Source organism: Thamnophis sirtalis, unplaced genomic scaffold (genome assembly GCF_051295495.1).
Source record: "Thamnophis sirtalis isolate CommonGarterSnake01/CBP01778 unplaced genomic scaffold, rThaSir2_p1.2 scaffold_4, whole genome shotgun sequence".
Classification (NCBI taxonomy): domain Eukaryota; kingdom Metazoa; phylum Chordata; class Lepidosauria; order Squamata; family Natricidae; genus Thamnophis; species Thamnophis sirtalis.
The window spans coordinates 6,054,329-6,080,710 of record NW_028261384.1 but is presented as its reverse complement, the minus strand read 5'-3'; the positions used below and the strand labels follow the sequence as shown (position 1 = coordinate 6,080,710).

The 26,382-nt window shown below is 47.2% G+C and overlaps 1 protein-coding gene across 1 annotated transcript in view; it reads right to left on the bottom strand.

Annotated features, from left to right (window-relative positions):
* Window positions 1–1,311: 1,311 nt before the first annotated feature.
* The window catches only part of NBEAL2 (neurobeachin like 2), a gene marked incomplete in the record, with an annotated part of 184,090 nt that continues 159,019 nt past the window's right edge, over window positions 1,312–26,382 (bottom strand). Inside the window, 10 exon segments of the mRNA XM_087712408.1 lie at window positions 1,312–2,238; window positions 5,099–5,234; window positions 8,080–8,228; window positions 9,968–10,129; window positions 10,981–11,097; window positions 12,539–12,633; window positions 20,893–21,065; window positions 21,163–21,272; window positions 23,496–23,585; window positions 25,617–25,733. Of these exon segments, the coding sequence (XP_087568534.1) occupies window positions 2,137–2,238; window positions 5,099–5,234; window positions 8,080–8,228; window positions 9,968–10,129; window positions 10,981–11,097; window positions 12,539–12,633; window positions 20,893–21,065; window positions 21,163–21,272; window positions 23,496–23,585; window positions 25,617–25,733 (1,251 nt within the window).

Sequence of the window (26,382 nt, the reverse complement as noted above, 5' to 3'; positions counted from 1 at the left end):
CATGCTTTAAGAATTGTGGGAGTAGTTCACACTTCTTCAAGTTGCCAAGGTTGAGAAATATTGTTCTGACGCATCACATTTGGAGTGCAGTAACATCTTAAAAAAATATCTGAGCCAGCTTCTGGAAATTTGCAAATTCCTCATCCGCAAATGAACAGAAGGAAAGCTGCCCTCTTCTCCATCATCCCCACAGGAGGGATGAACCAACCAACGAACAGTAGAATAATTGAAAGAGAAGATAAAAATCACAAGAAGCTGAATTATGAAAGCGTGGAATTGCTTTCTATGGGTAACCGAAGACAGAAGATCTTCAGGGGTGGCACCTGGAGGATGAAGTATGTTCTCCCTTAGGAAGAAGACTTAGGAAGAAGACAATGTAACCCAGGAAGGAAGCCAGGTGAGGATGGAGACAAGACGGGTATCTGTTCTTCTCCAGGACATTCAACCGTCGACGTGCTTCCTACAGCCGTGGAAGTGGGACACAAGAGAGATAACCCAGACACGGGTAGATGAAGGACCACCTTCTTTTAGGTGAACAGGTGTGCAGGTGTGAAGCGAGAGGCGTTCTCCTTCAGGGGCACAGTTTTCTTCAACCAGGTGAGATGGAATGACCTCCCCAAAGAAGGCTGGCAGTTGGGCAACTGGGGATGAGTTGAGGACTTCATCTTGGTTTGGAGAGATCTTCGGGAAGGCAGGACAAAGCTGGTGTTGCGATATAGAACCTCCTCCGGTTTCTCTTCGTGGTGAAACTTGTGTGTGTGGGGGGGGCGTCTCAGAACATCTTCTCCATCTTCTCGTGCAGAAGGTCACAGGTGCGGATATCAGCACCTGTGCTTAAGAGTGAAGATGATGTCCATTCCATAAAACACGTGAAGGAATGGAGCGGAGAGTCACTGTTTCCATCAGGAGGGACCTTGGATAGTGTGTTTTATTGAGTGGATTTTTTCCCCCCGAAAGGGAGGAGTGAAGAGGACAACAGAGGGCACCATCGTCCACTCTCAGCGTCTTCCCCTAATCTTGGGACACAGAGGAACATATAAGGCCTTGAGGCAGGGGCACCAAGATTGCCTTTTATTGCTAGTGAAAGTACGCTGCCAAGCGTGGGCCTCCAACGGATGAATGCCTGGTCCTCCCATATCCCTAACAATAAACTGTCCATTCTTCAGGACCAAGCCACCAGAGGGCGCCAGACTTTTTTTCATACTGTAGGATCAAGGGGTCTCCAACCTTGGGAACTTTAAGACTTGTGGACTTCAACTCCCAGAATTCCTCAGCCAGCTTGCTGGCTGAGGAATTCTGGGAGTTGAAGTCCACGAGTTTTAAAGTTGTCAAGGTTGGAGACCCCTGCAAGTGTAGGAGATTGCAGATTCGCCTCCTGCCCCATCTCTGGCGTAACGCTTATGGTTTGCCCCCTGCCCTGCCCAACTTTCTTGGGTTTCCAACTAGAAGATCCTTCCGACCTTCCTCACTTCCCTTTAAAGCTTTCTTCAGAGTTTAAGCGAACTTCTCGCCCACCAGGACACGGGAAGCAACGGGTGTCCCCTTCGGGCGCGGCATCCCACCTAGTGCAACTAACGTCTTCTTAAGGCCACCACCAAGAGGCCCCCCGCAGTCTTGAGGTTGGGTTGTCTATTGCTTCACTCGTCATCCCCAGACTCTTGACACATGGTGGGAAGGGGAGGGGGCGACGGGCAGGCGGGCGAGGGGGGAAGAGACACTCCGGCAGCCTTACCGCCCCGGTCCTCTCTCGCTCACGCCCTCCAGTATCAGACGAGGAATACAAACATTTGCCGTTTCAAGCTCTGCAGGAATCAACAGTAGTATAGCATTGATTGGTGGGGAATAGCTGAATGGACTCGGGGAAAACACACACACACACGCACACATACACGGGCACAAAACCCCCAGATTGTTCTGCGGCATGAACTGCATTCAGGAGCCTGCTCCGGACGTGTGCAGGTTCTCGCTTCTGGAGAGTCGCCGCAGGTTATCCCCTGCAGCCACAAAAGAATCGGTCGGCGGCGCAGCGAGAGAATCGGACAGCAGCCGCGGTTGACCTTCTCTTAGGAGAACCCCGGGGGGCCACTGTGGCAGAGAGGTAACTACAAGGCAACAGGAAAGTTAAAAACGAGGCCTCTATTTGGATTCCGTTGGATGATATTCTGTCTCGCCCGAAGACACTTGGGAGATGCGCCGCGTCGAGCGCCACAGCCGCCGATGGAACTGGCCCGTCCGCACCTGGAGGAGGAGAAGAGAGGTGGCAAAGGAGGATACAGAAGCACTACGAGGAGAACCAAGCAGTAGAAGTTTGACCATCATATGGACTTCTAAGATTGTGTGGACAGCAGCACCCTTGATGTCCAGCCATTGAGGAGGTTCCTCAACTAGGAGGCCGATCTAGGAGGAGTTAGGAATGAAGACTATGGTTGAATATTAGGGTTGGGAGCAAAATGTTTCACTATCGGTTCGGTGGGCGTGGCTTGATGGGGGGGCATGTGACTGAGTGGGCGTGGCGAACTTGAAGTCACTGATGCACACTCAGTCACATGACCCGCCGCCTCACCAAGCCCGTTTTTTGTCAAAACAGGGGCGTTTTTGCCTTCCCCCAGCCCTGCTGAAGCCTGCAGAGTGCTTCGAGAGGCTGGGGGGGGGGGGGAGGCAAAAACGCCTTTGTTTTTGCAAAAAACGGCCCATCTGTGAGACCTCTCTGGGACTGGCATGTGCACCCCATTAAAAAAAAGGAATGAAAATTACATTTTTCCAATGAAGATTGTTCTGCACATGTGCAGAACAGAAAAGAAAGATGGTGGCATTCAGGATGGAAGTGGTACAGTCACGTGTCCGGCTGAGTTACTACCTTTTTGGGCGAACCGGGCCGAACCGGTAGGAGCCATCTCTGGTTGGGAGGGTACCTTGGAGGTCTTCTCGTCCAACCAGTGGTGGGTTTCAAAAAATTTTCAAACCTACTCTGTGGGTGTGGCCTCCTTTGTGGGAGTGGCTTGCCAGCCATGTGTTCTCTCTCTCTCTCTCTCTCTCTCTCTCTCTCTCTCTCTCTCTCTCTCTTTCCTTCCTTTTGTCTCTCTGTCCCTTTTTCCTTTTTTCTTTCATCTCTCTCTCACTTTTTCTTTCTTTTTTATTTATTTATTTATTTCTTCCTTTCTTTCTCTTTCTCTCTCTCTGTGAGTCTGTCTGTCTGTCTGTCTGTCTGTCTGTGTCAGTGGTGGGTTTCAAAATTTTTGGGAACCTCTTCTGTAGGTGTGGCCTGCTTTCTGGGTCCACTGGTGGAACCTCTTCTAACTGGTTCGGTAGATTTGACGAACCGGTTCTACCGAACTGGTGCGAACTGGTAGGAACCCACCTCTGAGTCCAACCCTCTGCTCAAGCGGGAGATTATGTATCCCCCCCCATTTCCCCAAAAATAAGACCTAGCACATTTTTACACATGCACCTAATATCCCCAAAATAAGCCCTACTTAACAGCCTGCGCAGCCAACAGACCACTCCTTCCATCCGGTTGCCGCAGCCATGAGGCGAGGCGGGGTAGTGGGGAACTGTCCATGGGCCCTGCTCTGACTTACCTCAGGGCCCCTGCCGCCAGGCCGTCCCCGCCCTGACGCCTGCCTCGTGGGTGGCAGCACCAGCAGCCATGTACAGCGGGGGCCTACATGGCCACCAGCCGGCTTCTTCTGCTTGTGGCCGCGACAGAAGCAGGGGCCGAGTGGTGTGTTGGTGCTGCGGCCGTGAATTGAGGCGGGGGTCAGTGTGGGATGGCCTGGCTGTGGGGGCCCTGAGGCAAGCCGGTGTGGGGCCCGTGGGGTAGCTCTAGCGCCTCGCCTTGTGGCGGCGGCACTGCGCGGCCTCCTGCCCCGCCATGAGCAAGTGGAAGAAGTGGGCCTCCTGTACATGGTGGGAAAAATAAGACCCCCTCCCTAAAATAAGCCCTAGTGCTTATTTTAGGACCTAAGAGAAAATAAGATGCTTATTTTTGGGGGAAACACGGATACAATATTGGACAAATGGCTGTCCATTTCTTCTTGAAAACCTCTAGTGATGGAGAACCCACACCGATAAGAAATTTAAACAACATTTCCCCGTGTTTTTTTTCTCCACATTGCAGCAGGAGTTGGTCATGTGCTCTAATTTCCCCCCCACTCCAATTTTTTTTAAATTTTTCTTTTAATACAAACATTTCATCATTTATTAAACAGTGTGTCACAATTTTTTTGTGTCATGATAGTTAAAGCTTACCACCATATTCTATATCTATATTTCTGTCTCTATATATCTATATCTATAATATATATATATATATATATATATATATATATATATATATATATATATATATATATATATATATATATATATATATATATATATATATATATATATATATATATATATATATATATATATATATGTATATTCTATATATCTCTATCTCTACCTACCTACCCATCTATCTATACACATACTTATTTTAATACTGGTACTTAAACCTCACAAATCTATTATTATAACATTTCTCTCCTTAATTTATTTAACTTTATAAAACATTATTTTCACATTTACTTTCTAACCATGGATAGAATAACTCCTGTGTATTATAATAATAAGATTCTTCCTTTGCTTTAATTGCAAATCTATTCATTTCTGCACATTCTAATATTTTTTTAAATCACTTTTTCACCTGGGGTGGGGGGAGTCTCTTCACCCAATTTTGTGCAAATGCAATTCCAGCTGCAGTTACTACATGAATAATCAAATATACATTTTCTTTGCTATATTTTCCTGACAAGATGACCAAACCAGAGGTTGCTGCGGTCATCTTCTCCAACCACATTTGGAAAGAGTGAGGACAAAGGAAAAAGAAGGGAAGATGGGAAGAGAGCAAGGAAAGAGGGGAAGGGAGAAGAGAGAAGAGGAAAGGAAAAGGAAGGAAGGAGTGGGGAAGGGAGGGGTGGAGGCTTCTGCTTATGTCCACCACCATAGGATCGTACGACCCTAATGTCATATGGCCATGTGCTCTTATGGCCCCCAATTCTTGTCCCTTAGAGAAATTAAGCTGTGGGGGGAAGAGGGGGGGGGTGACACTCACTTCCGAAGGCTGCCCTGCACCGACCACAATCAACTTGCCGTCCTCCAAACCAACCAAGATGTGGCTTTTCTCCTTTGTCACAGATACGCTGTGGATGGGGACCTTCATAACCAAAGATGGAATTGCCAGATGCAGCCTGGAAGGAGGGAAAACAGTGCGGGATAACCAAGACCATTATGGAGAGACATTTCCCAGCCTGCCGTCTTCCGGATAATGGAAACAACGCTTCTTACCCTGCCCAGAACTCTCCTTGATGGAAAGGGACAACAGTCCTCGACTTATGACCACAACTGAGCACAAACTTTCCGCTGCTAAGCGAGATTTGAGCTGTGCCCCGTTGTACAACCTTCCTTGCCGCAGCTGTTAAGCGAATCCCTGCAGCCGTTAAGTGGGTGACCCGGTTGTTAAGTGGACCTGCCTTCCCCCTTGTCTTTGCTTGCCAGAAGGTCGCGAGAGGGGAATCACGTAACTCCGGGACGCAGCCCACCGTCATAAATATGAACCAGTTGCCGAGTGTTCAAAACTTGATAACACAAACGGCCACAAGGATTGCGACTATCGTTAAGTGTGAAAAGCAACCATAAGAATTTTTTTTCCCAGTGCCATGGTAACTTCGGTCACTAAATGAATGGTTGTAAGTCAAGGACTACTTGTATTGCTGCTAACCTGGTCAGTTCAAATCAGGAATGAGGTCTCGGAAGAGAAGAACAGCTTTGGGAAGACGGCAGGAAGGAGATTTTTGTGATAGGTTGTTCCCACGACCGGGGGGGGGGGGGAAGGGGGGAGGTGACAATGAAGTGTCAGTTTCACAGACCTGAGCGAGCACAAGGAGGGGCGTGAGACAAGAGGCAGCACAGCTCAGAATTTGATGGTTAAGAGGAAAAAGAGAATTAGGATAGCCTTTGCTGCCCCAGCAGGATATAGCTAGTGTAGGAATTAAGAACCGTCTCCTTTAAGAAAGTACCTCATGGGAAATGTAGGCAGAGACTGCCTTATGGGAAATGTAGTTCCATAACATGTGATCACATCTGTGCTTCTGATTGGACACTGGGGCATTGTTCCCGCGTGCAAAGTTTATATCCAGGCAGTTTAAATGCCTTTGTGAACTGGAAATAGTAGCGTTTTGTATCTCCACTCAGCATGGGAGTGAAATCATCATCTTTTTACACCACGTGATGGGACAGATCATGGGGAAAGTCAGAAGAATCTTAACGCTGAACTGTAAGTTTCGCTATTAAGAATGCCTGATAATAAACTTAATCTGGATGAGATTCCTAAGCGTGGAGTTAACTGCATGCCCCCAGCAAGCCTACAACGCCCGAGGCAGAACACAGCCACTCCTTAAAACTGTGATGGAGAATCTATGGCATGCGTCCCACAGGTGGCATGTAAGGTCCTTTCTGTGGGCAAGTGAGCCCTCGCACAGCTGAGCTCCACTGTGCATGTGTGTGTGTGTGCCTCCCGCCGACCAGCTGGTTTTCAGGTCTCTGAGATGCAGGCGCATGCATGGGGGGAGGGTTGTGTGTGCATGTGTCTGTTGCAAACACTCAACAGACAGAATCTTGCCAGAGTAAACCTCTGCTACTCTCAGCCTAACAGATGTATCCTGGGAAATTCTAGGGTAGGGACGGCTAATCTTTTTGTCTGTGTGTGGTGCAACAACGCACATGCACGGGCCCACATCCATAATGTTATGAGCCTAGCGCCCCCCCCCCACATGTGCACAACCCCGCCATGCTGCCTCATGCATGCGCGCGACCCCCCCTCCCTGCGCCCCATTTTTGGTTCCAGGAGGCCCAAAACAGAGCACGCACTCATGAGGCAGCACGTGTGTGGGGGGGTTTGTGCACGTGCGGTGGGAGGGGCGCTAAGTTCATAACATTATGGGTGTGGGCCCGTGCATGTGCGTTGTTGCACCCACACAATTTCGCCACACACGGACAAAAAGATTAGCCGTCCCTGCCCTAGAATCTTCCAGGATACATCTGTTAGGCTGAGAGTAGCAGAAGTTTACTCTGGCAAGATTCTGTCTGTTGAGTGTTTGCAAACAAAGAATTGAACCTTGAGTGGCTTGTGGGCTCCTTGGTGCTCGCTGACCTTGGTTGTTTACTTGCATACGTTTGATGATCCAAATGAAAGAGCTACAAGAAAACAAGCAACCTCTGTGAACACCAAGGCATCCACAAAAAGGAGAAAACCAGATAAGCGTGGATTAAGGCCAGACAAAGAAACAAGCAAAAAGCAATACTCTTAATTCAGGAACTACCAAAGCGGGAGGGGAGATTACACGTCCACCAACACTGCTGAAGTCTGACCCTTCCTTGAATGTCTTTGAGTCTTATCTGGTCTTTCCCAGGCGAATCTGGCAGTCTGGGAAGATTCCTGTAAATAGCCGTCCATCAATAAAGTAGCTAGTTTGAACTCTACCTGTGGGGGGTTTGTTTCTTCGCATCTGGCAATATCTATCAGGGTTCCAAATAGCATCCAAAAGTAAATCAGAGTCCGAGGCAAAGTATTGCTCAAAGTCCCAATTTATGAAGAGAGACGTGTTGGCACATCTGGGAAAACCCGAATCTGAAAGCTTCCCGGTTTCCCCCACCCAGTTGAAAGTTCACGATCTTGCCCCCCCCCCCCAACACCCACAAGTCCATCCCATGGTCCAATCTCCCACTGCCAGGCTGGCAGCTTCCACCCATCCAGTTCCGGTCAGGTGCAGAGGTGCAAAGACAAAGGATTACCTTGGTTTTCTAGAAAGAATGTTGTTATGGCTACATAGCATCTAATCCCATACAATCCCATTTTCCCGCAATAGAAAGATGCATAGAGGAAGAATAGAAAGTGTGGCAGGCCAAAGATCCAAAGGAAAAGAGGGTTGCAGGCCCGACAATTTAAGTATAGATACCACAAGTCCCACCGAGGGAATAGGGTAGCCGTGTGTCCAAAAAAAAAAAGAGAAACTAAGAAAGGAGAAGAAGGTTTACCTCTGAAGGTCCCTGATCTGCAACGAACACTGGAGCGTTCCCAACACGACAAATTCCTCCATGACGCACATCGAGGTAACCTGCTCATCCAAGGAGACGGAAGACAGATGCTTGCCGTTGACCGAGTAAAGGTGGAGGGCGAACTTGTCCTTTAATGAAGGAGAAGCTGAGGGGTTAGCTGAGCAGGCCGGTACAAAGTAGAGATAGTCCTCAACTTATAACCATTCATCTAGTGAAGTTCCGAGTTAACGGCGGGTACTGGAAAAAGTGAGGTAGGACCGTTTTTTTCCCTCCCCCCTCCTCCCTTCTTGCGCCTTTCTACAAACTCCGCAAAGCTCAGAGAGCACCAAGGGTAGCCCACAGTCCTCCTCTTCCCCATCGCCACGCAATCCTCGCTCCCTTGCAGCATTGATGGTGTTACCTAGCTGGGTCATGAAATGTCTACAAGAAAACCAACTCAGAGAGCACCACCCTCCTCCTTTTTGCAAACTCCACCCTTTTCTAGCACTGACGCTGTTCCCTAGTTGGGTCGTGAAACTCTTGCAAGGAAACCATCAAGTTCTGAGAGACCAAAGACCCCACCTTCCTTCCTTCCTTCCCTCCCTCCCTCTTTCCTTCTTTTCTTCCTTCCCTCCCTCCCTCATTCTTTCCATCTTTCCTTCTAGCACTGATAATGTTCCCTAATTGGATCATGGAACGTTTTCAAGGAAACCACCCAGCTCAGAGAGCAACAAGGACCCCTACAGTCTGTCCTCCCTCCCTCCCTTCTTTATTTCTTCTTTCCTTCCTCCCTTCCCTCCCCCTCCCCTCCTTCTTTCTGTTTTTCCTTTTCCTTCTTTCCTTCCTTCATTCTAGCACTGATGCCGTTCCCTAGTTGGGTCATGAAACGTCTTCAAGGAAACCACCAAGCTCTGAGCGCACCAAAGACCCCACAGTCCTTTCTTTTTTCTCTCCCTCCTCCTTTCCTCCTTTCCTTTTCCTTCCTTCCTTCCTTCCTTCCTTCCTTCCTTCCTTCCTTCCTTCCTTCCTTCCTTCCTTCCTTCCTTCCTTCCTTCTAGCACTGATGATGTTCCCTAGTTAGGTCATGGAACGTTTTCAAGGAAACCACCCAGCTCAGAGAGCAACAAGGACCCCTACAGTCTGTCCTCCCTCCCTCCCTTCTTTATTTCTTCTTTCCTTCCTCCCTTCCCTCCCCCTCCCCTCCTTCTTTCTGTTTTTCCTTTTCCTTCTTTCCTTCCTTCATTCTAGCACTGATGCCGTTCCCTAGTTGGGTCATGAAACGTCTTCAAGGAAATCACCTAGTTCTAAGCGCACCAAAGACCCCACAGTCCTTCCTTTTTTCTCTCCCTCCCCCTTTCCTCCTTTCCTTTTCCTTCTTTCTTTCCTTCCTTTCCTTCCTTTCCTTCCTTCCTTCCTTCCTTCCTCCCTTCCTTCCTTCCTTCCAGCACTGATGATGATCCCTAGTTAGGTCATGAAACGTCTTCAAGGAAACCACCAAGCTCTGGTGCACCAAGGACCCCACAGTCCTTCCTTTTTTCTCTCCTTCCTCCTTTCCTTCTTTTCCTTCTTTCTTTCCTTCCCTCCTTCCTTCCTTCTAGCACTGATGACGTTCCCTAGTTAGGTCATGAAACATCTGCAAGGAAACCACCAAGCTCAGAAAGCACCAAGGACCCTACAGTCCTTTTCTTCTTCCTGTTCCTCCTTTAACAAATCTTGTTAAAGAAAACTCAATCAAACTCCTTAAAGGGAACTGCCCCTCTCTTCTAGCACTGATGATGTTCCCTAGTTGGGTCATGAAACGTCTGCAAGAAAAGCTCATTGTTCAACCCTGAGCTACAAATATTCTCCTCCACCGATTCCTCCCTCCCTCCCTCCTTCCAGGTTGTACCTTGAGGGAGGCTCTTCCCCCCACGATCGTCTGGACCACGATCTGCCCCTCGTGACCCACAACCAGGTTGGAGATGGTGACCGGCAGGGAACTCTCGCACGGGGGCTTCAACGACTTCATGAACTGCCCTCGGCGGATGGTGTGAACAAGGATGGTTCCATCCTGACAGAGGCGGGAAGGAAGAAAACGTGTTCCAAATTAGGGTTTTGCCCCGCGAGAACACCCACAGGATGGTCAGGGAAAGGAGTGCAGCAAGAGTGGAAATTTTTTTTTAGATATTGGTCATAAAACGGGACAATCATACAACCATCCTGACTTTACAACACTGTTTGCAGCAGTCGTTAAGCGAATCACTGTGCAAATTAAGTGCAAATGCCTGGTCTTTACATGAGCATGGCAGTAATAAGTGCAAATGTATTGTTCGCTATGGGTGTTGTTTTAGTGAAAACTGGGTTGTATCCGGGTTGTAAGTAGCTTCTAAGCAAGTCCGTCATAACTTTGAGCAGTTGCTAAGGGACTGGTCGTAAAGCAAGGACTACCTGCAAAGAGGCAGAAGACTGTTGGGTAAATAGTTTTGTTACGTTTCTCCAAAATTAATGAAAATATGATCTTCGGTGTAAGATGTTTGAAAGAACATAGAATAACAGAATTGGAAAGGACCTTGGAGGTCTTCTAGTCCACCCCCCTGCTGAAGCTGGAGGAAAGTGGCTACCAGAATATTCCTATCCTGATGGATGTGTTTTAAAGTAAGAAACAGTTCAATTGCTGGAACTTCTGCAGCCCCCATCCCTTTTACCTCAATAAATCTTGCAAAAGAAAATTTTCATCTCAACAAATCTTGTTAAAGAAAACTCAATTAAACTGCAACAATCATGTCACAAAAACAAATCACTTGCCCTCGAAACTGATGCCAAACACCTGAAACAGGAATTTCTGACTTCCTGGGTCACCTGCCGAGCAATACTTTGATCAGGGCTCGCAAACAGGTGACACGAAGAATGCAAAGTCCTTACCTTGGACCCTGACACCGCCATGTCCAGCTCTGTGCTAATGCCAACACATGTGACTTCATCTTCGTGTCCGTAGAGGACCTGGACTGGCTTGGAAGCCAAGCCACAAGACAGCCCACCCTGGTGGATAAGGGAAGAAGATAGAATCATGACGTTGGAAGTGGCTTAAGAGGTCATCTAGTCTAACCCCATGCGTGCTGCAGAGTTCACTGCACCATCCCTGATAGATATAATGGGAAGAAGGAATGGCCTTGAGGGACAGGAGGAAAAGCTGTAATTGAGACAACAGGCAGATAAGAGAAATACTGTATTTTTCAGGGTGTATAGATGCACCTTTTCCACCCTAAAAGAGGGTGAACATTTGGGTGTCTTATACACCGAATGTAGTCTAGCCCACCCACCGGCCCCCACCCTTTGGCTTCTGCCTCCCAGCAATTTACCTCCTTGCAGCAAATGGGAAAATGGGGCTTGCGTAGGCTGCAATAGGCTATGGCAATCCCTGCAGCCTGAAACAGCTGATCATTGGGAGGCCCGTGCTGAAATTGAAAGTGAAACTTGCTGTTTGCTGCAAGGAGGCAAATTGCTGGGAGGCAGAGACAGATATTTTTTTCTTCTCTGAAACAGGCTGTTTGCTGTTTGCGGCAAGGAGGCAAGTCAATAACTATAAATGCCTATAGAATGTTGAAATTATTAGACTTATTTTTTAAAGGCTGATTTATTATTATTATTATTCTAGACAGCTTAACAAAATGGGGAAGCTTTTTTTTAAAATAAATGCTTGATCTGAAGAGGCCCGGTGCTATTGTATCTCCTTTTAAATAGCAGAGAATAAGGTATATTTCCAGAAAGCCACATCAATTTTAACGGCATCGGTACAAGTATAGTCTGAAACACCACAAACAGTGTATATCTTCTGTACTGTTTGCTGTTTGCTGCAAGGAGGAAAATTGCTGGGGGGCAGAGGCAGATATTTTTTTCTTCTCTGAAACAGGCTGTTTGCTGTTTGCTGCAAGGAGGCAAGTCAATAACTATAAATGCCTATAGAACGTTGAAATTATTAGACTTATTTTTTAAAGGCTGATTTATTATTATTATTATTCTAGACAGCTTAACAAAATGAGGAAGCTTTTTTAAAAATAAATACTTGATCTGAAGAGGCCCGGTGCTATCTCCTTTTAAATAGCAGAGAATAAGGTATATTTCCAGAAAGCCACATCAATTTTAACGGCATCTGTACAAGTATAGTCTGAAACACCACAAACAGTGTATATCTTCTGTACTGTTTGCTGTTTGCTGCAAGGAGGAAAATTGCTGGGGGGCAGAGGCAAATTTCCTCCCTCCCTCGTTTTCCTCCCCAAAGCTAGATGCGTCTTATACTTCGGAGCGTCTTATACTCTGAAAAATATGGTATGCGTCCAGGCCAGAATTGTACCCTGAGAAAGAGTCTCACTTTTCCAGAACACCCCACAGGGGATGCTGGGAGTGGAGAGAGGAGAACACCAGATCATCTCAGCCATGACGGAAGGGAATCAAAGGGGGGGAACTCGAGAAGTTCTCTTACCTGTTGGAGGACTTGCCACACCAGACAGGTAGTGTCTCGTGATCCAGAAATGAGGTAGATTCCGCACAGATCTAAGGCCAGGCAGGTGACGACGTCTGTTGCGAAGACAAAGAAGATTTCATACAAAGCCAAGATTCCGAGTTCTAGTCGTGCCTTAGGTGTGAAGGTCAGCTGGGTGACTTTGGGCCAACCACCAGGAGACGGTGAGTTCTAGTCCCATCTTAGGCACAGAAACTGACTGGGTGAATCTGGGCCAACCACCAGGAGACAGTGAGTTCTAGTCCCACCTTGGGCATGAAAGCTGGCTGGGTGACTTTGGGCCAATCACCGGTGAGTTCTAGTCCTACCATAGGCACAAAAACCACCTGAGTGTTCTCAACTCTTCCCCCCGTACTTTCTGTATTTTGATCTATAATTTCAAGTCTCTTCTCAATTCTCTCTGTGATTATTAAGACTTTTTGAATTTCTAGCATAATTCTTTGCAATGTTAGTCCCTTTTCTTCTTCACATTGGGCTGTTTTTCCAAGTTATAGACGCTGCCACTAAAACATCCAAGACTTTTGCTGGATGTTTCAAACAAATCCAGTAAAGTTTTTCAGGTCAAAGCTTTCTCTTTCCTTCAAAGAAAGACCTGTATAGCCACTGACCCTTTCAGTAAACAAATTAAATAGCTTTGTATTATCAGATGTTGCCAAGTCTCTAGCCTCTTGATGGCAGTGTTATATTCTTTCCCTCTATTTTTGCCTTTCTAAGCTCCGAACTCCGGAACAAAAGAAAAAAAAATGTTTAAAGATTACGATCCGACCGAGCCTTGCGAGGAAAGAAACTTTAAATCCACAAATACAAAAAATGGAAGAAGTATAGAGGAAGAAGGAAAAAAAATCCAGTTTAAAAGTAAGAGGCATTTGTAAAAAGTCCATCCAGAGAAAACAAACAAAATTAAAGTGAAAAAGATAACACGATAGTTTTAAACCAGGATTAATTCGCCACTTACTTCCTTCTGTCTTCAGTTTTATTTTAACTAAGTCTTTTGGGTTTTCTCTTCTCTAATAATAAGGATTTTTCTCACCATTTCGACATACTGTCTCTCCTGTTCTGCTTCTGTTTCAGGGGACTGTCCCAACCTTCTACAGCCATTTTGACTGCTTCTCTTGTAGCCGGCAAAAAGAGCTTTCTCCTGGATCGATCAGGGACTTTGCGATGTCCCTGAGATCAGCAAGACCTGCTCTTCTTTATCACCGTTCCTTCAGAACAGTTTAGATCCGAAAAAGACCGTCCAGCAACAGAGATATTGACAGCAATCCTGGAGCCCCAAGATTGCATGTCGTGTCGTCACAACATCAAGCCCAACCTCTACTTATAAAACAGTGATGAAATTTGAGGACAGAGTTCAAAAAACCACAGAGACATATGAAAGTGATAAGAAAATTGTTGACACTGACAGCAATTTTGACACTGACACTGACAGCAAATTGAGAGTGGGGGGAAATGATAAGTGCGAAATACGGAAAGGAGAAATCGATGAACTGGAACTCAGATGTCAAAATATAGATAAAGAAAGGGAAGAAAATTTGGCAGAAACAATGAGAATAAATTTGGCAGAAGCACCAGCGATAACAAAAGTCAAGCTGATGAAAGGAACAGATAGAGGGTTTTGAATTTTTATAAGATATGCAATGAATAACAAGTCCACATAAGACCTATCAAGAAAACACTTAGAATACAGATTCTACAAATGGCAAGAGATATTGGACTGCACTATTTCTGGAAGGATACAGGATGATGAAATGAAATGTCGCAATAAAAGTTAGTTAAATGTATTTAAATTTTGAGTAGTATGTATAAGACAAAGTAATAATAGCTATAGCCAAATAAATGATTAATAATGATAATAAAGTATTTATATATAGGCAGGCAGCTGGCCCACAACCATAGAGCGCACTCCCAGAGCGGCCACTGCTGAAAGACTCGGGTTGGAAGCCGCGGAAAAATCCAGGCTGGGATGGCAGTGGCGGTGGTGGAGGTGCCCTGGCTCCGTAATGAGAGCTGGGCCATGCATCGTGAGACTGGGAGGCGGCTGAGCAAGAGCGGAACAGCTGCTCGCGCACCCCCCCTCTCCAGCCATGCGGAGCGCTATTCACTGGCATTTGGAATGCGCCAAGCCGCGGGAGCTAGATGGCGGCGAACAGGCGCTCATGCGGCTTGGCGATACCCCTAGGTCAGTGAATGGCGCTGTGCCCGGCTGCAAAGGGGGTTTGCCGGGTGGCTGCTCGTGAGCGTGGTCGCTTCATGGCTGTTGTGTTGCGCTGCTGCGACAGCGCAACACAGCCATTCGCCCATGAGGCTGTGCCGGCTCTTTGGGAGCCCGCTCGCAAGAGAGCAGCCGCCCATCAACCCCAAAACAATAAACCCTCCCCCCCCATAATAAAGAACAAAGCTATATTTTGTAGGTAAAAAGAAAATAAGAACCTGTCGTATTTTTGGAGAAACACGGTACTAGATTGATAATATGAAATTTTGTACAAACTGTAAGTGAGGATGCTGGAGATGATGTTGAAAAACCTTTTAATAAAAGGTAAATAATTCTATATGGAATAGAATATAAAGATGTAATATCATTGGATGATTTCAGGATGATGTAATGAAATGCCATAATATAAATTAAACTTCAAATTTAATATGTTTCATACGAAAAAGGATGTAATAGTAGCTAGGCTTAATGGATGTTTAACGATTATAACGATTTGTATACATGTATATTAGATTGATGATACTAATAATGGAAAAAAACATGGAATTGAAAACTATTAGAGAACGTTATCAATGCTAAAATAATAGAATGATTTGGAATAGGATATTCCAGGCTGCTGTCGCTAAATGCCAGGTCTGTGGTTCACAAGGCTCCCCTCGTCCGGGACTTAGTTTTAGACGAGAGGGCAGACCTGGCATGTATTACTGAAACCTGGCTGGGCCCGGAGGGAGGAGTCCCCCTCGTAGAAATGTGCCCAGAAGGATTTCAGGTGTAGCACCAGCCGAGAGCCCAGGGAAGGGGTGGCGGTGTGGCTATCGTTATCCGGGAGTCGTTAGCACCTCGTAGGATCCCTGCTCCGGAGCTTGTCGGGTGTGAGTCTCTGCTGGTAAAGCTGGACCTCAAGGGTCAAGTTGGTCTGCTGTTAACGTACCTGCCTCCCAACAGCGTTGCAGCAGCCCTCCCCTCGCTCCTCGAGTCGGTAGCCGAGCTAGCAATTGAGTTCCCTAGACTTATGGTCTTGGGGGACTTCAATTTGCCTTCGCTCGGTGAACACTCTGATGGGGCGCAGGAGTTCATGGCTTCCATGACGGCCATGGGCTTGACCCAGGTAATTCGGGGCCCAACTCACTCAGCGGGTCACATACTCGACCTCGTATTTCTCTCGGAGCAGTGGACTTGTGATCTTGGTCTGAGGGGTAATGAGATCATACCCCTGTCGTGGTCAGACCACTGCCTACTGAGGCTCGACTTTCGGAGACCAAACCCCCACTGTAGGGAGGAGGAACCGACCAGGTGGTTCCGCCCCAGGCGACTTATGGAGCCTCTGAGGTTCCAGACGGAGCTTGGGGTTATTCCTGATACTCTCGCCCACAGTCCGGTGGAGACTCTGGTTGCTGCCTGGCACTCGGCAGCATCGGAGACCCTTGACCGGATTGTGCCACTACGGCCCCTCTGAGGCGGCGGATCCCAGAGGCCTCCTTGGTTCACCGAGGAGCTCTGGGAGATGAAGCACCAGAGGAGACGCCTAGAGCACCTATGGAGGTCCGATAAATCCGAATCAAACCGAGCAACCCTAACAACCAGCACCAAGGAGTACATCAGGGCACTTAGGGCAGCAAAAAGATCTCATATTGCCACCTTGGTTGCGTCCGCTGAGTCCCGCCCAGCCGCCCTGTTTAGGATAACCCGTTCCCTCCTAAATAGGAGGGATACGGGGGAACCCTTGCAGGGTAGAGCTGAGGATTATGTCCAATTCTTAGCGGACAAAATTGCTTGGTTTCGGTCGGATTTGGACTCCATCCCTGCAGTTCCAGCCGAGGCACAAGAGGATGAATTGGTAGACCACCTCTGGGTTGAGTTTCAGGATGTTGCCCCTGGGGATGTGGACAAGGCCATGAGAGCTGTGAGTGCCTCCACCTGTGTACTGGACCCGTGTCCCTCATGGCTGGTTGCCAACAGCAGTGAGGTGACACGAGGCTGGATCCAGGCGGTTGTTACTGCCTCTCTTCGGGAGGGGCACTTCCCCGCCGCACTTAAAGCGGCGGTGGTGAGACCCCTCCTAAAGAAGCCATCTTTGGATCCAGCTGTCCTTAACAACTACCGTCCAGTCTCCAACCTCCCTTTTGTTGGGAAGGTTGTCGAGAAGGTGGTGGCCTTCCAGCTTCAACGGTCCTTGGAGGAAGCAAGCTATCTCGACCCCTCCCAGTCAGGCTTCAGACCCGGTTACAGCACAGAAACCGCTTTGGTCGCATTGACCGATGATCTTTGGAGAGCCAGAGATGGAGGCCATGCCTCCATCCTGGTTCTCCTCGACCTCTCGGCGGCTTTCGATACCATCGACCATGGTATCCTTCTGCGACGACTGCGGGAGGTGGGGGTGGGAGGCACTGTGTTACGGTGGTTCTCCTCCTACCTCTCGGACAGGTCGCAGTCGGTGTTAGTGGGGGGGCAGAGATCGACCCCTAGGCCCCTAACATATGGGGTGCCGCAGGGTTCGGTCTTATCCCCCCTACTATTTAACATCTACATGAAACCGCTGGGTGAGATCATTCGGAGGCACGGGATAAGATACCATCAATACGCGGACGATACTCAGTTGTATCTGTCCGCCCCGTGCCAACTCAATGAAGCGGTGGACGTGATGAACCGAGGTCTTGAGGCCGTTATGGACTGGATGAGGGCTAACTAGCTTGTACTCAACCCGGAGAAGACCGAGTGGCTGTTGTGTTTTCCTCCCAATAATTCGATCAGTGTTCCATCGCTCAGGCTGGGGGGTCAAATTTTATACCCCTCAGAGAGGGTTCGCAACTTGGGAGTCCTCCTGGACCCACAGCTGACTTTTGACCATCATCTGACGGCTGTGACCAGGGGGGCATTTGCCCAGGTTCACCTGGTGCGCCAGTTGCGACCCTACCTGAACCGGGAGGCCCTCACAACAGTCACTCGGGCCCTTGTGACCTCTAGGCTGGAATACTGCAATGTGCTCTACATGGGGCTGCCCTTGAAGAGCATCCGGCGACTTCAGCTAGTCCAGAACGCAGCCGCGCGAGTGATTGTGGGTGCACCTCGGTTCACCCACATAACACCTATCCTCCGCGAGCTGCGCTGGCTACCTGTTGATCTCCGGGTGCGCTTCAAGGTGCTACTGGTCACTCATAAAGCCCTTCATGGTAGTGGATCTGCGTACTTGAGAGACCGCCTCCTGCCAATTACCTCGCTGCGACCAATTAGATCACATAGATTAGGCCTCCTCCGAGTTCCATCTGCCAGTCAGTGCCGACTGGCAACTACACGGAGGAGAGCCTTTTCAGTAGTAGCTCCAACCCTTTGGAACGATCTCCCCGTGGAGATTCGTACCCTCACCACCGTCCAGACCTTCCGCACAGCCCTTAAGACCTGGCTAGCCCGTCAGGCCTGGGGATAAAGATAATCTGCCCCCACCCAAATGATGAATGAATGTTGTTTACTATTTTTACTTTTATGTACTGTCTTGTGTCTATTGTCTGTATACCCCCCCCCCCCCTCATTTTATGTAAGCCGCCCTGAGTCCCCTCAGGGAAAAGGGCGGCCTATAAGTATTAATAAATACCTAAAATACCTAAATACCTAAAAATTCTTTATTATTGGATGTATTGAGGATGATATAATGAATCATTATAATATAAATGGATACGTATTTAGAGTACCTTGTTTAAAATGGAGAAACAATAGTGATAATCAAATGAAGCATAATAATAATAATAATGTATACAAAGATTTTTGATTGACAACATGTGAATTTTGATAAGAAACGAAGCAGAAAGACGTTGCAACTAATCGACACACTGTATGCAGTTGAAGTGGTTTTTATGTTGTATGCCTTGTGTGTTTGTGTTTGAAAATAAAAATTTTATTAAAAAAAAAAACATCTGAGTGAATTTGGACCAATCAACGGGAGTTGGTGAGCCCTAATTTCACCTTAGGTACAAAACCGGAACGTCACCAGCCAGATCAGTCACCAGGAGACAGTGAGTTCTAGTACCTTAGGCATGAAAGCTGGCTGGGTGACTTTGGGCGAACCACCAGGAGACGGTGAGTTCTAGTCCCACCTTAGGCATGAAAGCTGGCTGGGTGACTTTGGGCCAACCACCAGGAGACGGTGAGTTCTAGTCCCGCCTTAGCCATGAAAGCTGGCTGGGTGACTTTGGGCGAACCACCAGGAGACGGTGAGTTCTAGTACCTTAGGCAGGAAAGCTGGTTGGGTGACTTTGGGCCAACCACGAGGAGACTGGGAGTTCTAGTCCTGCCTTCGCCATGAAAGCTGGCTGGGTGACTTTGGGCCAACCACCAGGAGACGGTGAGTTCTAGTCCTGCCTTCGCCATGAAAGCTGGCTGGGTGACTTTGGGCCAACCACCAGGACACGGTGAGTTCTAGTACCTTAGGCATGAAAGCTGGCTGGGTGACTTTGGGCCAACCACCAGGAGACGGTGAGTTCTAGTCCCGCCTTAGCCATGAAAGCTGGCTGGGTGACTTTGGGCGAACCACCAGGAGACGGTGAGTTCTAGTCCTGCCTTAGCCATGAAAGCTGGCTGGGTGACTTTGCGCCAATCACCAGGAGACGGTGAGTTCTAGTCCCGCCTTAGGCCAATTGACAGGAGATGGTAGAAGGTGGATTGTCCCTACCCAAAAGCTATTTAAGTCCTACTTCCAAAGTTATGGTCACTGCACTGTCCTGCCAGCCATTCACTCATATGACTGACCACAGGGGGACTATAACCTCCCCTGCATATCTCACCCACCTACCCCACCAGGTTCCTGCAAGCTTTGAGCCTCCTTCCACCCCACACCAAGCCCCCCCCCTCACCTTCCTCCTCACCCCTTGTTACCCACCAGGCATGCCTCTTCATTCCCCAGCCACGTGGTGTGATGCCAGGAGTGGCTGCGGCCGCCACCAAGGGAGGGGCAGAAAACAATGCCCACTGTCTGTGGAGTCCCCCAAAGGAGGGGAAACAAAGCATGGGGTACTTCAGCTGACTACAGTTCTGCAGTTCGGCTGTTCAAATCTCACCGGCTCAAGGTTGACTCAGCCTTCCATCCTTCCGAGGTGGGTAAAATGAGGACCTGGATTGTTGTTGGGGGCGATATATGCTGACTCTGTAAACCGCTTAGAGAGGGCTGAAAGCCCTATGAAGCGGTATATAAGTCTAACTGCTATTGCTATCAGGATGGAAGAGACCTTGAGACCTTGGCCAGTGGTCAGTCTGTGCTAAACCTCACAGGGCATCTCCCACCACTAAGGTGTCCTGTGCGCTGCCTAATGACCCCAATGGGGTGTGCAGGGATTGAGGTTGTGCTCAACTGGTGCACCAGTTAAGAACTGCCGTAATGTGAGACTATAATGGGCATACTCCACTGTGGTCGTACCTCAAGGTCTACCTGAAATAGGCCAGGATAATGAAACTCATTTAAACTGGACCGGCTAACAGCAATAGCAATAGCAGTTAGACTTATATACCGCTTCATAGGGCTTTCAACCCTCTCTAAGCGGTTTACAGAGTCAGCATATCGCCCCCAACAACAATCCGGGTCCTCATTTCACCCACCTCGGAAGGATGGAAGGCTGAATCAACCTTGAGCCGGTGAGATTAGAACCGCTGAACTGCAGGTAACAGTCAGCTGAAGTGGCCTGCAGTACTGCACCCTAATCACTGCGCCACTTTGGCTCCTTTGTCCATCCACACCAGGGGTGGGGTTCGCAGGAGAACCTCTAGCTAAGATTCTGTGCAGTTCAGAGAACCCCCAAATTTCACTTGTGGCTGGCCCCACCCACCCCTCCCCTCGCAGGAGACCCACGCGGACCGTTTCCTGCTTCCGGAGGGCCTCCAGAACCTGGGGGGGGGTGTTTTCACCCTGCCAGAGGCTTGAGGAAAACCTCCAGAGCCCGGGGAGGGGAAAAAGCCCCGCCCACACTATGGTGCTGGAGGGCGACTAGGCCACGCCCACCCAACAACTGGTCAGAGACCCCCTTGCTAAAATGTTTGAAGCCCACACCCAATGATCCACACCCAGGTTCCACAGCTTAGATTTCCCGGGGAAAAATTGACAAGAAACATGGATTCCTACCTAGATGGCGGTTGATGTGTCCCACCACCTTCCCTTTACTCAGCGAGGTGACCCGCAAGCTGTTGTCCCAGTGACCGCCACTGAAGAGGAGTTTGCCGTCGTGTGAGATGACCAACGTCTTGGAGGACAACTCTGCCCCCGGAGCGAAGGGTCCGTACAGGTAGCGCTGCGTCCTGGCGGGAGAAAGCAAGGAGAAGGTTGGAAGGTGTAGAGGAAGATGAAGGAACTTCTCAGAATGTCCTTGTGGTGGGAGAAGAAGCTGGGACTCACTTTGGGTTGGAGACAGTGGAGTCTTTGGTGAAGCTGAAGTAATTGGAGATGTTTTTATCGTACGGCAACCAGCTGTGAGTTCCCAGCAGCCCGTTGGCACTGACTGTGACCTGGATAGAGGGTGAGGAACATCAACTAAGAATGAGGGAGAAGAAGCAATGGGGTAGGGCAGAGGGTATTAGAAGGGCTGTGTTGGGTCCAGGGAAATTCCAACATTTTGTTTCTCTTGGTGGCCATCTAGATAGGTCTGAGATGGTCTCAAGCAGGACCATCTTCTATGGCTGTCTCTCCATAACTGATCTTCAACACAGAGATAACATGGGGTCTTCAAGATATGTAGATCCCAACAGACCTCCAGGAATTTATCCAATCCCTTCTGAAGGCCAGCCAAGTTAGTGGCCACCACCACCTCCGTGACAATGAATTCCAGAATAGCAATAGCAATAGCAGTAGACTTATATACCGCTTCATAGGCCTTTCAGCCCTCTCTAAGCGGTTTACAGAGAGTCAGCATATTGCCCCCAACAATCTGGGTCCTCATTTTACCCACCTCGGAAGGATGGAAGGCTGAGTCAACCCTGAGCCGGTGAGATTTGAACCGCTGACCTGCTGATCTAGCAGTAGCCTGCAGTGCTGCATTTAACCACTGCGCCACCTTGGCTCTTTTTAGTTTATGGACGTTTATGGACTCTGCATGAATACTTCTTTTGGACTCTTCTACATCTCCTTCCTAGAAAAACATGATGGACCAGGCCAAGGACCTCTTAGTCCTGTATATTGCTCCTTGTGGGGGGCCAAAGTGAGTCCCCTAGCAGGAGATGGACACGCCCTTCCCTTTCTCTCCTGCAACTCAGATTGAGAGGCAAGTGGACCCCAATTTGGAGGTAAGATGGTGTCTTCAAGACACACAATACTCAGAAGCCTTGTTTTCCACTAAATTATGTAACCTCTTCTGGGGCCTCTTGATGCTTCTGCCCATCCTTTTCATCACCTTGGGGTGGGGGTGATTTTATTTTATTACATTAACTAATTAATTAATCAATCAATCACATTAATTTATTTGGTTCTTCTTAATTTGAAAAGATTTAATTTAATGTAATTTTTTATTGTTTTAAATGTTTTATATTCTGAAAGCTGCCTCGAGTCGCCATGCGTGAATAGGCGGCAATATAAATTCAATAAATAATTAATATTGATATTGATATTAATATCAATATTAACAATATTAACAATATTAGCAATATTGGCAATATTAGCAATATTAGCAATATTAGCAATATTAGCAATATTAACAATATTAACAATATTGATATTGGTAATCAAATTATTAATATTAATAATTTGATTCTACAAAAACCACCCTACTTGGAACAGCTTACATCCTCCGACGTTACCTTAACAGTTCCTAGGTCCTTGGTTAGGACTCGAGCTGTTGAGCTACCAACCAGCCCCAAAGGCTGTGAATCTCACCAAAGATTCACATAATAATAATAATAACCAGCAGTGGTAATTCCAGTGGTAATCGGCACACTGGGTGCTATTCCAAAAGCACTGGAATTACATTTAAAACAGTTAAAAATTGACAAAATCACCATCAAGTCAAATGCAAAAAGCCGCACTGCTTGGATCCGCACGCATATTACGAAAATACGTTACGACGTCCTAGGCCCCTGGGTGGGGCCCGACTAGTAACCAATGCCAAATCCGGCGAAACAACTGGCCGCTGTGATACAATTCTGTTGTTGCAATAATAATAATAATTCTTTTTCAAAAAAAAAAAGAACTAGAAAAAATAATGAAGTATCGCGACCTGGCCATCGAAACTACACGGCTATGGATGAAGCATGTAACAGTGATACCCATTGTCATCAGGGCACTTGGCACCATGTCCAAGAATTTTACAAGATACATCCACAAATTGCAGCTTCCTGCAATAACACCAGCGGAACTGCAAAAAAACTGTGCTGCTCAGAACATCTTATATTTTAAGAAGGTCCTTGGTTGATACCTAGGATGCTGGCAGCAAACCGTATCAACCATTAGCACCAGTCAGTGGTATTTGTCATGCATTTTTGAATGTTCAGTTGGCTGAGTTTCATGTTTAATGAATAAAGTATATAATGATAATAATCTCTTCTTGTGGCCATGAGTTCCATAAGGTGAACTCTGCACTAGATGAGGAGGATCTGTTCTAGATCTTATCCCAATCAACCCAGGGATAAAGGCAGACTCCGAGAGTGACTTATTTTGGCGTCTCCAGTTCTCCTATGTCAACTTTCTAAAAAATAGCTGGAAGAGATCAAGGATCCCTTTCCCCCCCGCTTCTTTCTTACCATCATGTCAGGAGATCCCTGAGTCATGAAAGAATGAGATTGGCTCTTGGGCACGATCACCTGGACAAGCGGGATCCGGTCACTGATGCCCTATAGAAAGGAGGAGAAAAGACAAACCGTTGTGTTTTTTAATGATCTGGTGTATCTTTGTATGTCGGTCCTAAAGCTGCTTTTCCAAAAAGATAACTTTCTTGGTTTTTATTTTCCTTGGAAAAGTTTTGCATCTCGTCCAAGCACCTTCGTTTTTTCCCCCCATTTTATTTTTATATAAACAATCCATTTTCCATTAACCTGTGTGTCGTCTGGGTACAAATATCTTGTGCCAACATTAAAATATACAATCTTATTCATTATTTAATCTCACCTTGGCTTAATTTCCAATATCTTAAGTATCTAATATTATAACAAATCCCGTTGTAATTTATTTAACCCTTTTGGTTATATTGACTATTAATACGTTTTCTATACTTTAGATAACCTATTTTACTATTAATTCTTATGTCTATTCTCTAACCACCGGCAAAAAGATTCCCAAATTGTATTTCATTTCATTTCATTTCATTTTCATTTTCATTTATTTGTATTCCACTCTTTTCCCTAAGGGGACTCAGGGCGGCTCACAACTCAAGAAAGGAGGGGAAATACAAACAGAGTTACAAATATATGTGTGTGTGTGTGTGTGTGTGTGTATGTGTGTGTATGTATGTATGTATGTATGTATCTATGTATACATACATACATACATACATACATACATACATACATACATACATAATAACTGGTTTGTTCTTTCTCTTTAATTGCCAGTGTCGATCTGTTCATTCCTGCACATTCTAACATTTTCCTAATTATATTCTCCTCTTTAGGGTGGCGCAGTGGTTAAAATGCAGCACTGCAGGCCACTTCAGCTGACTGCAGTTCTGCAGTTCAGCTGTTCAAATCTCACCGGCTCAGGGTTGACTCAGCCTTCCATCCTTCCGAGGTGGGTAAAATGAGGACCCGGATTGTTGTTGGGGGCAATATACTGACTCTGTAAACCGCTTAGAGAGGGCTGAAAGCGGTATATAAGTCTAACTGCTATTGCTATTCACTTTTCTAATTTTGTGCAAATACAATCTTTTCAGTTCCTTCAGCACCTGTATGTGATTGTTAAGTGAATTTGCCCCCCCCCATCCCACCCTCATTGACTAGGAGGGGTGGATGGGAGGTCACAAACGCTGAATTACGTCTTCCTGGGATACTGCCCCTGTTGTAAGTATGGGGAACCCTCGACTTAAGACCACAATCGGGCGGCCAAAACTTTTGTTGCTAAGTTGAGAGATTTGGCGAGCGTCCCGTTTTACGATCTTTCTTGCCACAGTTGTTAAATGAATCACTGCTTCGGTTGTTAAATTGGGAACACCGTTGTTAAGGGAATCTGCCTTTCCCACTGATTTTGCTCGTCAGGAGGTTGCAAAAGGAGGGTCGCGTGACACCCCCCCCCCCCAGGACACTTCAACGGTCATAAATGTGAGCCAGTTCCCAAGCCTCTGGATTTTGATCACGTGACCCTGCAACGGTCGTTAAGTGTGAAAAACCGTCGTAAGTCACTTTCTTCGGTGTTGTAATGACTCTGAATGGTCACTACATGAAGTTTTGTAAGTTGAGGACTACCACTATATGCTGGTTTGCCCAAGCATCTGAATCCTGATCATGTGACAGTGGGGATACTGAGACGGCCATAAGTGCGAGGACCACATTTCTCAGAGCACTGTTGTAACTTCATAGAGTTACTAAATCAGAAGTGTCCAAACTTGGGAACTTTAAGACTTCTGGACTTCAACTCCCAGAATTCCCCAGCCAGCCAAACTTGGGAACTTTAAGACTTGTGGACTTCAACTCCCAGAATTCCCCAGCATGGCTGGCTGGGGAATTCTGGGAGTTGAAGTCCACAAGTCTTAAAGTTCCCAAGTTTGGCTGGCTGGGGAATTCTGGGAGTTGAAGTCCAGAAGTCTTAAAAGTTCCCAAGTTTGGACAAACCTGCACTAAATGAATGGTCGTAAGTTGAGGAGTATCCATATTGGTGGCTAGATGGGAAGCGATCAAAACGACCCCTTTCATCTCAACCTGGGAGAGACTTACTTCTACGAAGAACGATTTGAGTTGATCCAGATTCTCAAAAATGTTCGGAGAATAAGTGTCCAGACGAGAAAGTCTTTTGGCGGCATTTTCAGCTGAGTAACGGGCCGGGTGCGGTTCCTTTGGAGAAGAAAAACACCCTCAATCTTACCAGAACTTTTCATTCTTCCATTTCCCTGAAGACACAGGCAGTCCTCGACTTACGACCACAACGGAGCCCAAAATTCCCGTTGCTAAGCGAGACAGTCATTAGGTGAGCCACATTTCCCAACCTTTCTCGCCACGGTTGTTAAGTGAATCACTGCAGTTGCTGAGAAATGCAGTGAGGTGAATCTGGCTACTGGTCGAACAGTCGTAAGAGAGGATCACACGACCCGGGGGGGGGGGATGCTGCAACGGTCATAAATAGGAGACAGTTGCCAAGCATCCAAATGCTGATCCCATTGGGGGCGTGCCCCAATGGTTTTAAGCATGAAAAATCATCATATGTCACTATTTTCAGCGCCGTTGTAACTTTGAAGGGTCACCCAACAAAACTTATTTAACAACTGTTTCGCTTAGCAACAGACATTTTGGCCTCCAGGGCAGTTGTAAGTTGAGAAGTACCATATTTTTCAGAGTATAAGACGCTCCGAAGTATAAGACGCACCTAGATTTGGGGGAGGAAAACAAGGGAAAAATATCTGCTTCTGCCTCCCAGCAATTTTCCCCTTTGCAACAAACAGTACAGACAATATACAATGTTTGTAGTGTTCTATTTCAGACTATT